Source organism: Rhinatrema bivittatum, chromosome 5 (genome assembly GCF_901001135.1).
Source record: "Rhinatrema bivittatum chromosome 5, aRhiBiv1.1, whole genome shotgun sequence".
Lineage (NCBI taxonomy): Eukaryota > Metazoa > Chordata > Amphibia > Gymnophiona > Rhinatrematidae > Rhinatrema > Rhinatrema bivittatum.
In genome coordinates this window covers 337,075,684-337,091,323 of record NC_042619.1, presented here as the reverse complement: position 1 = coordinate 337,091,323, position 15,640 = coordinate 337,075,684, and the positions used below count along the sequence as shown (strand labels likewise).

General features: G+C 50.1%; 1 protein-coding gene across 1 annotated transcript in view; it reads left to right on the top strand.

Annotated features, from left to right (window-relative positions):
- Positions 1-15,640, top strand: part of NCAPH (non-SMC condensin I complex subunit H) — a 704,755-nt gene that overhangs the window by 471,338 nt on the left and 217,777 nt on the right. The window contains 1 exon segment of the mRNA XM_029604457.1: positions 13,445-13,551. Coding sequence (XP_029460317.1) covers positions 13,445-13,551 — 107 coding nt within the window.

The following is a 15,640-nucleotide window of genomic DNA, read 5'->3' as shown; positions in this document are numbered from 1 at the left end:
GTTCCTTTATAAGCTTCTCTGATGGGTCTTGAGGATGAGTATAGTTTGAGTGGGATCTGAAGGTCTAGTTGTAGCTGATTGTGGATGGATTTGTGGATTGTGGTGAGGAACGTGTGCAAGATTCTGTATTTTATTGGCAGCCAATGCAGGTTCCGGAGGATGGGAGTGATGTGTGTTCCCCGGTTGGTGTTGGTTAAGATTCTAGCTGCTGCATTCTGGAGGAGATGGGGAGCCCAAGGAGGAGGGCATTGCAGTAGTCAGTCTTGGAGAAGAGCGTGGCTTGGAGGACAGTCCTAAAATCCTGGAAATGGAGGGGTTTGAACCTTTAGAACTTGCAGTTTATAAAAACAGTCCTTAGTTGTGGTGTTAATGGATTTCTTTAGATTCAGATGGTTGTCGAGGATTACTCCTAGGTCTCTTACTTGTGTGATCTGGGTGCTGGGGGGTGTCTGATAAGTTAGGACCGTGTGGACGGAGGAGATGAGAAGGAGTTCGGTCTTGGCCATATTGAGAACCAGGTTCAGGTTGGAGAGGAGGCGGTTTATGGAGTGGAGGCAGTTTTCCCAGTAGGAGAGTGTTTTATGGAAGGATTCTGTTATGGGGGATCAGAATCTGTACGTCATCTGCGTAGAGGTAGTGTATTAATTTTAGGTTTATGAGCAACTGACAGAGGAGCAGGAGGTAGATATTGAAGACTGTAGGTGACAGAGCCTTGGGGTACGCCTAAATCTGATTTGGTGTCGGGAGATTCTTTGTTATTAATTTTGACTTTGAAGCTTCTGTTGTTGAGGAAGGAGTTGAACCATCTGTGAACTGGTCCTGATAACCCGATGTCTGAGAGGCGATTCGGTAGGATGGCGTGGTTCATGGTGTCAAAGGCAGCAGAAATATCTAGAAGGACTAGCAGGAATGAGAGTCCTTTGTCTAGGCCCATGAGGATTTGGTCTGAGAGGGAGATTAGGAGGGTTTCTGTGCTGAGTGATTTACGGAAGCCGTATTGGGATGGGTAGAGGATTTTGTTTTCCTCCAGGTAGTCTGAGAGTTGTGTATTTACCAATTTCTCCGTAAGTTTAGCAAGAAAAGGGAGATTAGAGATGGGGTGGAAATTGGAGAGTTCTCTTGTATCCATGTTGGGTTTCTTCAGAAGGGGAAGCAGTTTTTAGCCTGTCAGGGTAGATTCCTTGGGATAGTGAGCAGTTTATGATGTCGGCCAAAGGTCTGGAGATAGTGTCCGGAATGAGCAGCAGTAGTGTGGTTGGAATGTGGTCTGACAGGTGGCTGGATGGTTTCAACCTCTTAGTAAAGACTCTATCTCCAAGGGGGCTGTGGGTTCGAAGGTGTCAAGGGTGGTTCCAGAGTGAGATGGGGTGTTGGAGTTTAGGGGGGGAGGGGTTGTGTTGGTGGGGAGGAGCACTAGTGTGTTTGCAATTTTTTCCTGAAAGAGGAGTGCTAGCTCATTAGCTTTGGATTGAGCTTGGTCGTCTGGGATAGCAGGGGCAGAGGATTTTGTGAGTTGGGAAACGTAGGAGAACAGGGCCCTGGCATCAAATTGTAGATTGTGAATTCTGCTGGCATAGAAGTCTCTTTTTGTCTGCAGGATGGCTTTCCTGTAGAGATAGAGGGAGCGCTTATAGTCGGACAGTGTCGTGGTGTTGGGGGCCTTTTGCCGTTTGCCTTCCTTGTGTCTGAGGTCTTGTTTCATCCGCTTAAGTTCTGGGGAGAACCAGGGTTGTTTCCTTTTATGTGTCGTGTTGATTATTTTTATGCTTTGGGGCATAGTTTATTAGCTATTGACTCTGTGATATTGTGCCAGGATAGAAGGGCTGAGTTGGGGTTGGTGGTATCCAGGCTGGGGAGTTCTTTGGAAAGGTGTTCACTGAGAGTGTCGGATGCAGATGTTTTCCTGAAGTGGATGGTAGAGTGGGGCTGAGGGGAGATTAAGGTTTCCTTGAGTCGTGAGGGTTGCTGATATCAGTGAATGGTCTGACCAGAGAACAGGGTTGCAGTCTGGCATATTATTGTATGATATGCAGGAGTTTATGAAGATGAGGTCGAGCGTGTGTCCTGCTTTATGAGTAGGTTTATCGATGATTTATTCAAAGCCCATAGCCCCGAGTGTGGTGATGAAGGCTTCATAGTTGGGGGTTGGTGGTGAGGTGTCGACATGGAGGTTGAAGTCCCCCAGTATCATAGTTGACGTGTCCGAGTTGATGTGTTTAGCTATAGCTAAACACTATAGGGGGGAGGCATCGGTGTCTAGCAGTCCTGGCGGGGCATATACTAGTAGAATTTGAAGATGCTTAGATTTGAAAAGACCTAGTTCGAGTTTGGTGGAGGTCTTGACTGGTTGAAGGCTGAATCTGAATTCTTTTTTGGTGTCTAGGAGAAGACCGCCACCTCTTTTTTTTTTTTTTTTTGTCTGGGAATTAAGAAAATGTCATATAGGTTTATCAGTAATTGATTTATCAAGGCTATGTCTGTGCTTTTGAACCAGGTTTCCGTAATGGCACAGATGTCTGGCTTTGAGTCCAAGAGATAGTCGTTAAGGATGTGAGTTTTCTTTCAGTGACTGTGCATTGATGAGGGTTAGAGAGAATATCAAAAGTCCTAACAGCTGCGTGAGGGGGAAAGTCATGATTGGGATGAGTGATCTAGTTGTATGGCTCGGGAGTTGATGTGAAGACTTTGTGTGAAGAAGGTGGCGATGATATATGATAGGGATAGGGAAGGTTTGCATAGTGCTTTCTCAATGAATGTAATGAGGGGAGGCTTATTTAATGTCTGAGCTAGTATTTGAAGATGTTGAAATGGGAGGCTTATTTAATGGGAAATTCACAGGCGTCCGTCTGCTGGAGAGCTGCTTGAGTGTTGAGAGCTGCTTGAGAGTGATGAGGGAGCGTCCGACTGCTTGAGAGTGATGAGTGAGGGTCCTTCTGCTGGAGAGCTGGGTCTTGGCTGGAGTCTGAGCGAGAGGTTGAGTGCTTTGGGGGGGGGGGGGGGGGGGGGGCTGGATGAGAGTGTTAAGAGCTGCTTGAGAGTGTCCGTCAGCTTGAGAGTGTTGAGTGAGTGTCCGTCTGCTAGGGAGCTGGGGCTTGGCTGGAGTCTGAGAGAGAGACTGAGTGCTGGAAAGCTGGGAGCAGGATAAGTAGTTAGGTGCGTGTCCGTCTGCAGGAGAGCTTGAGCCTGAGAGAATTCCGATTGCTAGCGGGAAGGGAGGCTTGCTAATCCGCGTTCCGGTGCGCACAAAGGGGCGCACAAAGGGGCAGGGCCCGTTGTCGCGCTCCTTAGGCGCACGATGCCTAGTGCCGTCTCTTGCCCTTTAAAGGGCTCCGGGGCACCTGCAATGACGACTGGCCTCAGAGGGCGGGCTTACCGCTTTCTTTTTATTTTATCCTTCCGTCGGAAAAGGTAGGGCAATTCCTCAACGTACAGACCAAGAGGCTACCAGATCCTCGACGAGATGTTAGGCATCCTAAAAATTTTAGATATGCCAGCTGAGCCAGTGGCTGTATCACAACACACAGCTTTGCCAGCTTTAATTGAGAAATCTTGGGATACTCCCTTGACAATTCCTCCAACATCTTGCAAGATTGACCGTTAGTACCGAATGAATGAGTCTCCTTTCTTATACTACTGTTCAACTTCCACATCAATCAGTGGTAGTTGAGTTGGCAATGCAAAAGGCTCATAAATCCAGAATTCATGCCAATACTCCGCCGACTAAAGATAATAAAATATTAGATGACTTTGCAAAGAAATCATTCTCCTCTGCGATGCTCAACACTCGCATTCAAAACCATCAGTTTTACATAACACAATATCTATTTGAGAATCTGCAAGCTTTGCAAACACATTTACAGCAATCCTCTGCAGATAATTCCTTACCTCCTCAATACTATAACCTTGAGGAAGGGTTGCGTCACTTATTAAGATCTGTCTACGAAGGCTTTGATGTGTCATCTAAGAACTCAGCAAATGCCTTGGCAGCCAGACGACTTGCATGGCTGTGAACTAGTGCCATACGAGACGATGTTCACGATAAGTTAGTAAACTTACCATGTCGACCAGAAAATGTGTTTGGTGACCAGTTCACTAATACGGTGACTAAACTGAAGGAACAAAAGACTGCTGTTCTGTCTTTGACATCACCGCAACGTCCAAGTTCTTCTAGACGTCAATACTCTGTCTCAACATCTTATCGTAGTTCTTCCTATAAGACCTTTAAACCTTACGCATATTACAAGCCTCAGTACACTCAACCATCAAGACAACAGACTTATCAACAGCAGCCTCCACGTCAACGTACTTGAAATCCAAGACAGCCACGGCAGCAGGCCGATCCTCAACCCACCAAGGCTGAGTCCAGTTTTTAAAGATTATGAAGCCACCGTCACTACCTGTGGGAGGAAGGTTGTCAAAATATCTTCCAGCCTGGAATCAGATTATGACAGACCAATGGGTTTTATCGATAATACAGAAGGGCCATGCCCTCAATTTCTCATCCCTCCCGAACCTCCCACACTGAGTGCCCCAAAAATACAAAACTCAAAAAGAGCATATCATACAGGAAATCCAACTTCTTCTGCAAAATCACTGTATTCAGAGGCTACCTTCCCACGAATACCATCAGGGCTTCTATTCCCAATATTTCCTGATTCCCAAGAAAACAGGAGGTTTACGACCAATTTTGGATCTACGTTCCCTCAACAAATACCTCCACAAGGAGAAATTCAAAATGACGTCCCTCAAGTCCATTCTTCCCCTTCTTCAGCCCGGGGATTGGATGTGCTCGCTGGATTTGAAAGATGCATATGCTCACATACCAGTTCACCCCAGTTCCTGGTCTTACCTATGTTTCCAGGTGGACAACCAACATTTCCAATACAAAGTTCTTCCATTTGGCCTGGCTTCAGCCCCCCGAGTTTTCAGCAAACGCATGGCAGTGGCGGCGGCGCACCTTCGTCGTCAGAAGGTGCAAATATTTCCTTCTCTGGATGATTGGCTCATAGTAGCATCCAATCCAACTCTGCTCCGGCACGGTTTTCTACAAACAATCTCTTGCCTAGACAATCTAGGCCTTCTGATCAATTACGAGAAATCGAAACTGGAACCCACTCAAACTTTACAGTTCATAGGAGCCTATATCGATACGATCCAAGACCAGGCTTTCCTACCTCACCTGAGAGCCCTAGTGCTCTCAGCACTTTCTACAACTGTACTTCACAGTGCAACAGTGCCAGCTCGACTGTTGCGGTCCTGGTCGCAGCACTGGAAACCGGGACCTTACCTCGTCTTCCGGGGCTCCGGGTCCAGGTGGGCCTGCACGGCCTGTTCGGCATCTCCACGAGGGAGACTCCGCCGAGTCTCTGAACATGGCCCCCCTCCCCTCCTAGGCGCGCGCGTGAGGGGAGGCAATTTTAAGGACTTTTCCCGCCGGATTGCGGGCCGCCCTTTTCGTGATGTCAGACACCGGCAGATATTTAAAGCCGGTGTCTACCCTCAATCGGGGCCTTGCAACAAGGTTACCTGCCTTCTTGTTGCTATGTGCTGCGGACGTTGTCTGTGTTCTCTTGGGATTCTGTCTTCAGTTCCAGTTCCTGGCTCGAATCCTTGTCTTCAGTCCCAGTTACAGTACCAGGACCCAGACCCTCGTCTTCAGTTCCAGTCCCAGGTTCGAACCTCCATTTCAGTTCCAGTTCTTCTCCTCTTGCCCCGATTCCTGCCTTGGTTCCAGTTCCGGACCTTCCTGCTCATTCCGGCTTGCGTCTCCGGTACTGACTTCTACCTGTCTCTGACTCTGCTCGCCTGCCTTGACCTCGGACCGCCTCTTCTAATTGTTGTTCGGCTAAGTCCCAGCGGCCTGGGCTCCTACGGGCTTTTCCTGGGGGAGCCTCGGGCTTCCAGGGTGAAGCCTCCTTCTTCGATCACCTAAGTCCCAGCGGCTCGGATCCTCAGGGGCTCCTCCCGAGGGGATCCGGGCTTCCAGGGCGAAGAGCTCCTGCTCGCTCAACCAGCATCTGCCTCTCGGCCTGTGCTCTCTTCACGGAGACTCCTTCTCCCATCATCCTTATTTACATTGTACACTTGTATATAATTATCCTCCTCTATCTCTTTTATTTCTTATAATCCCAGTTCATGAACCCTTGTTAATTGTAACTGCTTCTCTTCTCCACGTTTATTTATGTTTTCGGTTATATTTTTGCACCCCTGTTTTCTGTAAACCGACATGATGAGAATGAGTTCTTGAATGCCGGTATAAAAAAACCTTAAATAAAATAAAATAAATATCCTCTCTCTCCGTCAGGCCAGCCCAAGGGTCCACTGCTACTCGTGCAACAGTTTGCAAGGCCATGGACCCGGTGGATCAGGCTGGTCTTCAAGCCATTCCCGGAATGGCCCAACGAATACAACAGCAACAGCACTGCTTGGATGTGTTTGCTGCCACGGTGGAGCGTCTTGCCAATCGACTGGATGCCACACCTCTGGATCTGCCTCAAGCTCCGCTGCCTGCTCCTGTGGTGAACATTGGACCACCTACTCAATTACCCGCACCATCACGCTATTCCGGGGAGGCCAAGACCTGCCGCGGGTTTCTAAACCATTGTTTCATCCGGTTCTCTCTATTGCCCAGCCAGTTCCCGACGGACTCTGTAAAGGTAGCTTATATCCTGTCCTTGTTGGATGGGAAGGGCCTCTCCGCTCTGGGAGTGAAATGACCCCCTGCTCAACAATTTGCCGCAGTTCATCTCCAGCTTTAAATAGACCTTCGAGCCGGGTCGTCTGACCACGGTCACCTCCGAGTTGCTACAACTACGCCAAGGATCCCGTTCTCTGGCCGACTTCGCCATAGACTTTCGTATTCTAGCCCTTGAAGTAGGATGGCAGGACGATAGCCTTCGAGGAGTGTTCCTGGAAGGACTGGCAGGGCGCATCAAGGATGACCTGGCCGCCCTTGACATCCCAGAAGATATTAACGCTCTCATAGATTTAGCGGGGCGAATTGACCGGATCCAACAGAGGGCTAAGGAGGGCTGACCGGTGCGGCATACAGTACCACTGGCTCCTGCATTCACCAGACCGTTAACCTCTGTCCCTGCTTCTGGGTCGCAAGTCATGAGGTAGCCATCGAAGAGCCCATGCAGTTCGGATGCATGCCACTCTCGGCGGAGGAGAGGCAATGCCGTTGAACCCTGGGCTTATGCCTTTATTGTGGCCAGAAGGGCCACTTTTTGGCTCGCTGTAAAGAGCGCTTGGAAAACGCCAGAGCCTAGGAGGTCGTGAGGAGCTACTCCTAGGTTGTGCCAATGCTGCTCCTCAATGTACCGTACCAGTCACTTTGGAATACCCTGGCGAGTCTTTTGAGACTCTCGCTTTCCTGGACTCAGGGGCAGGAAGTAATTTCATTCTGGAGGATCTTGTACGCCAGCTGCAGATTCCCACGGTTCCCCGGGAAGTTCCGCTGCGGATTACGTCCATTTGGGGAACACTCCTTCCAGGGAGCATCTCCGCTTCCACAGAGCCTAAAACCTTACGCACTGGGGCGATCCATTCGGAGGAGATTGCCTTCTTGGTCCTGGAGAAGGCCATCTACCCCATGGTGCTAGGGTTACCTTGGTTACAAAAGCATTCTCCTGTTATTCAATGGGAGATGTTACAGATCACTAAGTGGAGTCCATTCTGCTTCTCCAACTGCTTAAAGGTTCCAAGAGCACCAGGCCTGCCTCTTCTACATGCTACAGTGGTTCCTCCGGCTCCATATGCGGACTTTGCTGACATTTTCTCCAAAAAGAAAGCAGAGATTTTACCCCAGCATCACCCATTCGATTGCGCCATAGACCTTCTACCCGGGACGACTCCACCTCGTCGGAGAGTATACCCGCTATCATTACCTGAGACTCGAGCTATGTCAGAGTATATTGCAGAGAACCTGGCAAGAGGATTCATCCGTCCGTCCAAGTCACCTGCGGGGGCAGGATTCTTTTTCGTGGGTAAAAAGGATGGGTCCTTAAGGCCATGCATCGATTATTGGGGCCTCAATGCAATTACGAAATGGGATTGCTACCCGCTTCCGCTGATTCCGGAACTCCTGGATAGATTGAAAGGAGCTAAGATCTTCACAAAATTGGATTTACGAGGTGCCTATAATCTTAGTTTGTATCCGCCCAGGTGACGAGTGGAAGACTGCCTTTAATTCCCGGGACGGGCACTATGAGTACCTCGTTATGCCTTTTGGACTGTGTAATGCCCCGGCAGTATTCCAACATCTCATGAACAAGATACTACGTGACTTATTGCATACCTCCATCATCGTATATTTGGACGACGTCCTAATTTACTCACGTGATCTCTCTTCCCATCGTCAGCATGTGCGACGGGTTGTACAAATCGTCAGAGATAACTGCTTATATGCAAAGCTAGAAAAATGCTACTTTGAAAAAGATTCTCTCCCTTTTTTGGGTTACATAGTGTCCGACACCGGATTCCAGATGGACCCTGAGAAGGTAGCCGCAATTAGGGATTGGCCGCGCCCGAGAGGGCTAAAAGCCTTACAGCGCTTTCTCGGCTTTGCAAATTTTTACAGACACTTTATTCCATACTACTCCTGCAAGGTGGCCCCGCTCACCGCCCTCACCTGGAGGGGAGCTGACGCTGTGGATTGGCCAGAATCAGCCTGCCAGTCATTTGAGACCCTCAAAGAGGCCTTCCTACAAGATATCTGCCTTCATCACCCTGACCCTCTTCGCCCATTTGTAGTAGAAGTGGACGCATCCAATGTTGCTGTAGGGGCAGTACTTAGTCAAAGTACTAGCTCCGGGAAGCTACTGCCGTGTTCATACTTCTCCAGGAAATTCTCTGCAGCCGAAAGCAATTACAGCATTGGTGACAAAGAACTCCTGGCCATCAAGCTTGCTTTCGAGGTGTGGAGACAATGGCTAGAGGGAACCGTCTACCCTATTACTGTATACACGGATCATAAGAATCTGGAGTTTTTATGCCAAGCCCAGCGCCGAAATCCTAGGCAGGCTCGTTGATCCCTGTTCTTTAATCGTTTCAACTTTGTGCTGCGCTACCGGCCTGCGTACAAGAACGTGCGAGCAGATGCTCTATCCCACACTGCAGACCTGTAAGAGAACGAAGATCAACCACAGTATATTCTAGATCCTGCAAGAATCAATCTATCCAACACCTCTGTTAGCTCTCAAGGGAGAATGGTGGTTCCTCGACGCTCACAGAGAGGAGTTTTGGTATGGGCCCATGACACTCTCTCACAGGGGGATACGCGGGTCGCGAAAGAACTCTCGACTTGATAAATCGATTCTACTGGTGGCCGACCGTGAGACGGGACGTCCATACCTTTGACTCTTGCCCCACCTGCGAGACACAGAAGCCGTGAGTTGGGAAGCCCTGGGGCCTACTTCAACCATTGCCCATACCGGTGGAGCCTTGGACCCATATCGCCACTGATTTTGTGGTGGATCTTCCAGCCTCTGAGGGAAACACGGTCATCTGGGTAACCGTGGACCGGTTCTCCAAAATGGCCCACTTCATCCCGCTTCCTAAATTACCATTTGCACCTGAGTTGACTCAACTATTCGTGCAGCACGTCCTTAGAATCCACGATCTTCCACAAGACATCGTTTCCGATTGGGGACCCCAGTTCACCGCCCATTACTGGAGGGCGTTGTGCAGGAAGTTCAGTGTGCAACTCAATCTGTCTACCGTTTTTCACCCCCAGAGCAATGGACAAACAGAATGAACCAATCGTTCCCTGAACACCTTCCTCCGTTCTTTCGCCAATGAGAGACAAGATAATTGGGTGAGGTTACTACCAAGGGCCGAATTCTCATACATTAATCATACCCATTCGGTCACAGGGAGTTCACCCTTTTTAACTGTTTTTGGTAAACAGTTAAAACCACCACTGCCTATGTCGCTGCCTACCGTCTTGCCAGCAGTTCAACTCTCGGCTCGACAGCTACGTTCTCTGTGGACATCCATTCAACGTAAACTCGCCAGAGCAGCTAAAGCCACAAAGAGATGGGCAGACCGACATCGCCAGTCAGCACCCATCTTCCTCCCTGGAGACCGAGTTTGGCTCAGCACCAGAAACATTCAGTTTCGACTTCCATCCCGAAGATTGGCCCCAAGATATTGTGGTCCGTTCCGAATTGCTGAGCGTGTAGGATCAGTGTCCTACCGACTCCGCCTGCCATCTTCCATGCGCATACAAAATGTATTCCATGTTTCTCTGCTAAAGCCTCTCATTCTCTCCAGGTATCATCGACAGGTTCCCGACACCACTGACACGCCCGTCACCACTGACACCCGACAACACTGACATGCCCGTCCATCTACCAAGTCCGGGAGGTCCTTGATGTCCGCTTTCATCTTCGACGCTGGGAGTACCTGCTATCCTGGGAAGGCTGCGGTCCTGAGGAGAACACAGGAGAACCAGCCCGTAACATCTTAGATAAATCTCTCCTACAGCAGTTCCACCTTCAGCATCCCGGTAAACCTGGGCCTTCTAAGAGGGGGCGTAAGAAGTGGGCTATTGTTGCGGTCCCGGTCGCAGCGCTGGCAACCGGGACCTTACCTCGTTTTCCGGGGCTCCGGGTCCGGGGTCCGTCAGCCGGTGCGCCGCATCCGGGCGGGCCTGCACGGCCTGTTCGGCGTCTCCACGAGGGAGACGCCGCCGAGTCTCTGAACATGGCCCCTCCCCTCCTAGTCGCGTGCGCGATTGGAGGCAATTTAAAGGACTTTTCCCACCGGATCGTGGGCCACCCCTTTCGTGACGTCAGACGCCGGCAGATATTTAAAGCCGGCCTCTGCCCTCAATTGGGGCCTTGCAACAAGGTTACCTGCCTTCTTGTTGCTGTGTGCTGCGGACGTTGTCTGTGTTCTCTTGGGATTCTGTCTTCAGTTCCAGCTCCAGACTCGACTCCTTGTCTTCAGTTCCAGTTCCTGGCTCGAATCCTTGTCTTCAGTCCCAGTTACAGTACCAGGTCCGGACCCTCATCTTCAGTTCCAGTCCCAGGTTCGAACCTCCATTTCAGTTCCAGTTCTTCTCCTCCTGCCTTGATTCCTGCCTTGGCTCTAGTTCCGAACCTTCCTGCTCATTCCGGCTTGCTTCTCCGGTACTGACTCTGCCTGTCTCTGACTCTGCTCGCCTGCCGCTTGCCTTGACCTCGGACCGCCTCTTCGGATTGCTGCTCGCCTAAGTCCCAGCGGCCCGGGCTACTATGGGCTCCTCCCGGGGGAGCCTCGGGCTTCCGGGGTGAAGCCACCGCCTTTGATCACCTAAGTCCCAGTGGCTCAGATCCTCAGGGGCTCCTCCCGGGGGGATCCGGGCTTCCAGGGCGAAGAACTCCTGCTCGCTCAACCAGCATCCGCCTCCCGGCCTGTGCTCTCTTCACGGAGACTCCTTCTCCCATCATCCTCTCTCTCCGTCAGGCCGGCCCAAAGGTCCACTACTACTCATGCAACACTAGACAAGTCCTCACTGTTCTGGGACATATGGCGGCAGCCATTTATGTAGTTCTGCACACTCGTCTTCATATGCGCCACCTACAGTGGGGTCTTAAGCTCCAGTGGACTCAATATCTGCAACCACTGTCCACACCTGTTTCCTTAATCAACACTTACCACGGGTTCACCACTAAGACCCCTTCAACATCAAGTGATACTCACCACAGATGGAGATTCAACGCGTTGGGGAGCTCATCTGGAAACATTACAAACACAAGGTCTATGGACCTCTTACGAAAAGACACTCCATATCAACCTCCTGGAGCGCAGAGCGGTATGCAACGCCCTTCGAAAGTTCCCTACAAGGAACGATAGTCATGGTACACACAGACAACCAAGTGACCATGTTCTATATCAACAAAGAAGGAGGGCTCGGTTCATGGAACCTCTGGAAGGAGACCGTACTAATGTTGGAGTGGGCCCCAACAACAATCCATCTCTCTACAGGCAACCTACCTGCCAGGAATTCACAACTCCATAGCAGACAAGCTCAGCAGAATTTTTCGTCCTCACGAATGGGAATTGAATCCAGAAGTAACTCAGGATCTTTTTGCAGCATCGGATCTTCCTACAATCGATCGCTTTGCAGCAGAGAAAAACAGGAAACTTTGAGAACCTCTGCTCGGTTTACCAGAGCCCTCTCAGTCTCGCTTCGGACGCCTTTCTCATCGATTGGTCAACGACCTATTCTATGCATTCCCCCCGATACCACTCATCTCTCACACAATCCAGAGATGCATCGAGGACCAAGCGGATCTGATCCTAATTGTGCCGGCATGGCCGAGGCAACCTTTGTACAGTTACCTACTACGACTCTCAATCCGCAACACGATTCCCCTGGGCGACAGTCCGACCTTTCTCATCCAGGACGAGGGAACACTAATAAGAGATGACATAGCAAGGAGAATGAATAGAATGTCTTGGTGGCATGAGCTCTGGTGTGGTGGCTGCAGCAGCTTCTGGAGAGTCTGGTGGCAGCCAGATTGGAGTTGCCCATATTTGTGGCAGATGCCATGTGTGATCTGGTTTGAGTTACCGCTGAGACAGTGGTTTTAGTGAGACAATTGCTGTGGTTATGTAACCAGGCAGCAGATATATAGTCTCTAAGGCTTGAAAAACTTTCCTTTTCAGGGGAAAAAATTCATTGGAAATGATTTAGATAAGCTGGTGAAGGATCTGATAGAGTCTAAGCTCAGAGGCTCCCCTAGGATAGCTCCCATTCATTTTCTTGGGCTAGTAGATGCTGTGGTTGCTTTCAGGAGGCCAGGAGATACAGACATGGAAAGCAATCTTCAGGCCAGCTGAATAGATTTGTGGAGGGAATCCATTTTGTTTTCAAGGGGCAGGAGGTCCAGCACATGGACCTCTGAAGTTGCCTGGTCATCTCAATCAGACGTAATGGGTATTTTCTGTAGGGGGTCCCAGTGAATGCTCACCTTCTGCATTAGAACCAGGAGTGGACCTACATAATATCAGTTTGGATCAGTTATGGTGTAGAGTTTGTCACACCCATCTGATGCCTTTACGGTGGCCCCTTGTGAGTTATATTCAAAAGAGGTAGCGATAAAAGTTACTCTGGAGAGGCTCCACTTCTTGGAGGCTGTGATTCTAGTACCATTTGCAGATCTAGAGTGGGGGCCAATACTACTTCTATTTTGTAATTCAAATAAAGGTCAGTTTGTTCTGACCCATTCTCAATCTCAAAGGGGTTAACAGGTGTTTCAAGGCTTCCTGTTTCAGGATGGAACCCTATATAATACAAGCATACAAAATATAGAATCCAAATGTCTTTCACAAAGTGGCATCTAATTTTTTCTAGCTGTGTAATAATGTAGTATAAAGGTGCTCTGTTCTGAGGAGCCTTACAAACTTATTGGAACTGCTAAAGCTAAGAATTCCTTGTGTTTCTCATCTGCAGTGGGTGATAACTCGGAGAAAACCACCAGGACAAAGAAACCAAAGAAAATCTTTGAATTGAACTTTGAGGATGACATTGACTTTGAGACACATTTCCGAGAGACCAGAGTATGTTTATAGTTCTTTTGTTAAATTCCACTTCTTTGTATAGAGATTCTGACTGACATTAAACTAGTAATATTGATGTTAGCCCAAACCAATAGGAATCATTGCATATTTTGGAATTGTTGCACTGAAACTGATTTAGTCTCATGATCATCAGACTGGCTCTTCTCTATCAGTGAATATAAAGGGATAGTAAGGAGTCAGTCCAGTGACACATGGACCAATTTACTTGACAGCCTTTGAGCACCTAAGGTATTCAGATAAAACTTAACTAGGCACAATTTAAGTCACAATAGTTTGCGTCTGCTAAAACTTAGTTACTGAGATTTAAGGTTGCCATTTGGCTGCCTAAATTTGATGGATCAATTTTTCTTCTGCCCTAGGAATACCTTTGGGAATACCCATTTCCTGTCGTGTAGCCAGATGGACTCAGAACAAGTGGGTATAGTGTGCTCGTGCTAGCAGTTGGAGACGGATCTGACGTCAGCACGGGTACATATACCCCCACAGGAAGTGAAGCTCTTCAGTAATTTCCGTCTCCAAAGCAGTTTGGAGAGCCTGCACGCTCGCTGAGCATGTTTCCAATCTACTTTCTATTTTCTACTTTCTACTTACTAAATTTCTACAGGAACATCGAGCCCCGCACTCCTGCGGTGATACCATTCGGTCCCTCCCCGAGTTGAGTTTCCCAGGGTGAATTCCGCGATCCCTCAGAGGTTTTGGCCTCGGTCCGGTGGCCGAATCACGGCAGGGACCCAGCCCCCAAGCGAGGCTTGGGCGGGCTAAGAGGCGCCTCGGTCCCGGCGTGGACTTGGGAGGCAGTGGGTGCATTCCTCAAGCGCGGCGGTGAAGGTATTTCCCCTCTCCCCCCGCAGCCGGAGACCGCCCAGGTTTCAGCCAGGAAGCGCCGAGGATCAGGTAAGGCGTACATCTCTTACTTTTGGTCTCCGAGGTACGAGGATCGGCGGCGTTGCCTGTATCCGGCACGCCGCGGAGGTCGCCATTTTGTCGGCCTTGTTAAGGTATTGAGCGCCTATGATAGGCGCCTGTATCGTATTGAGCGCATATTTGGAGCGTATGTTGTATACCATTTAGCGTATATTACTGACTGCATATTATTGAGTATATATTGTATTGAGTGCATATTGCTGCCGCATATTCTTGAGCGCATATTTTTCAGCGATGGAACATTCAGACGCCCCGGCGTCTTTGGCGGCGGCGCCTCCTGATTCCGGCGTGAAAGCCCTCGGCCTCTGCTCAGCATGCCAGCTTAGGGCCACGCACAGCGAGGAGCCAGACTCCCTTTGTGCCCAATGTGAGGAGGCAGTGGGAGCCTCGGGCCAGGACCAGTCTCAACCGAGGTTTGTTGACAGTTCCCCAGGGGCCACCCCGGATCTCGCGGGCAGTCTCGAACAACCTGGGATACCGGGGGACCTGGTACCCCGAAGGCTTGAGACCACTTTCATTTCCGGGGTGGATCTCTTTAAGGGGATCCATGCCTTTGTACAGATGCAATCAGCTTCCCGTCCAGGCCCTGCTGTTGCTGTTGCTGCTGCTCCTGTTGCTGCTCCAGCGGATCCTGCCCCTGGACCTTCGCGCCCTTATCGTGGGCAAGCACACCCGCCTCCGGGGAGTCCGGTTCAGGCGGACCCTGATGTCTCGGAGACCGAATCAGAACCCTCCGAGGAGGGGGAACTTCCCTCGGGGATTGAGCCATATCGAACCATGAGGCGGTTCTTCCCCAAGGAAGATCTCTCCGACCTAGTATCTCAGTGCCTGGCGGAGTTGGATATTACAGGCCCCAGCACTACGGTGCCATCTACACAGAACCCTCTACTGGAAGGTCTTCGTCCTACAGCCCGCCATTTTCCCTTCTTGCAAGCCGCACAGCACCTGATAGATCTGGAATGGGCTGCACCAGCGGCCTCATTCAAAGGGGGTCGGGGCCTGATAGGCATGTACCCCCTGGATCCGGCAATCAAGGAGATGCTGGCGTGCCCTCAGGTGGACGCCTTGGTTAGCGCGGTGGTCAAGCGCACTACCATTCCAGTTGGGGGGGGGGGGGGCGGCCCTCAAGGAACCTCACAACCGG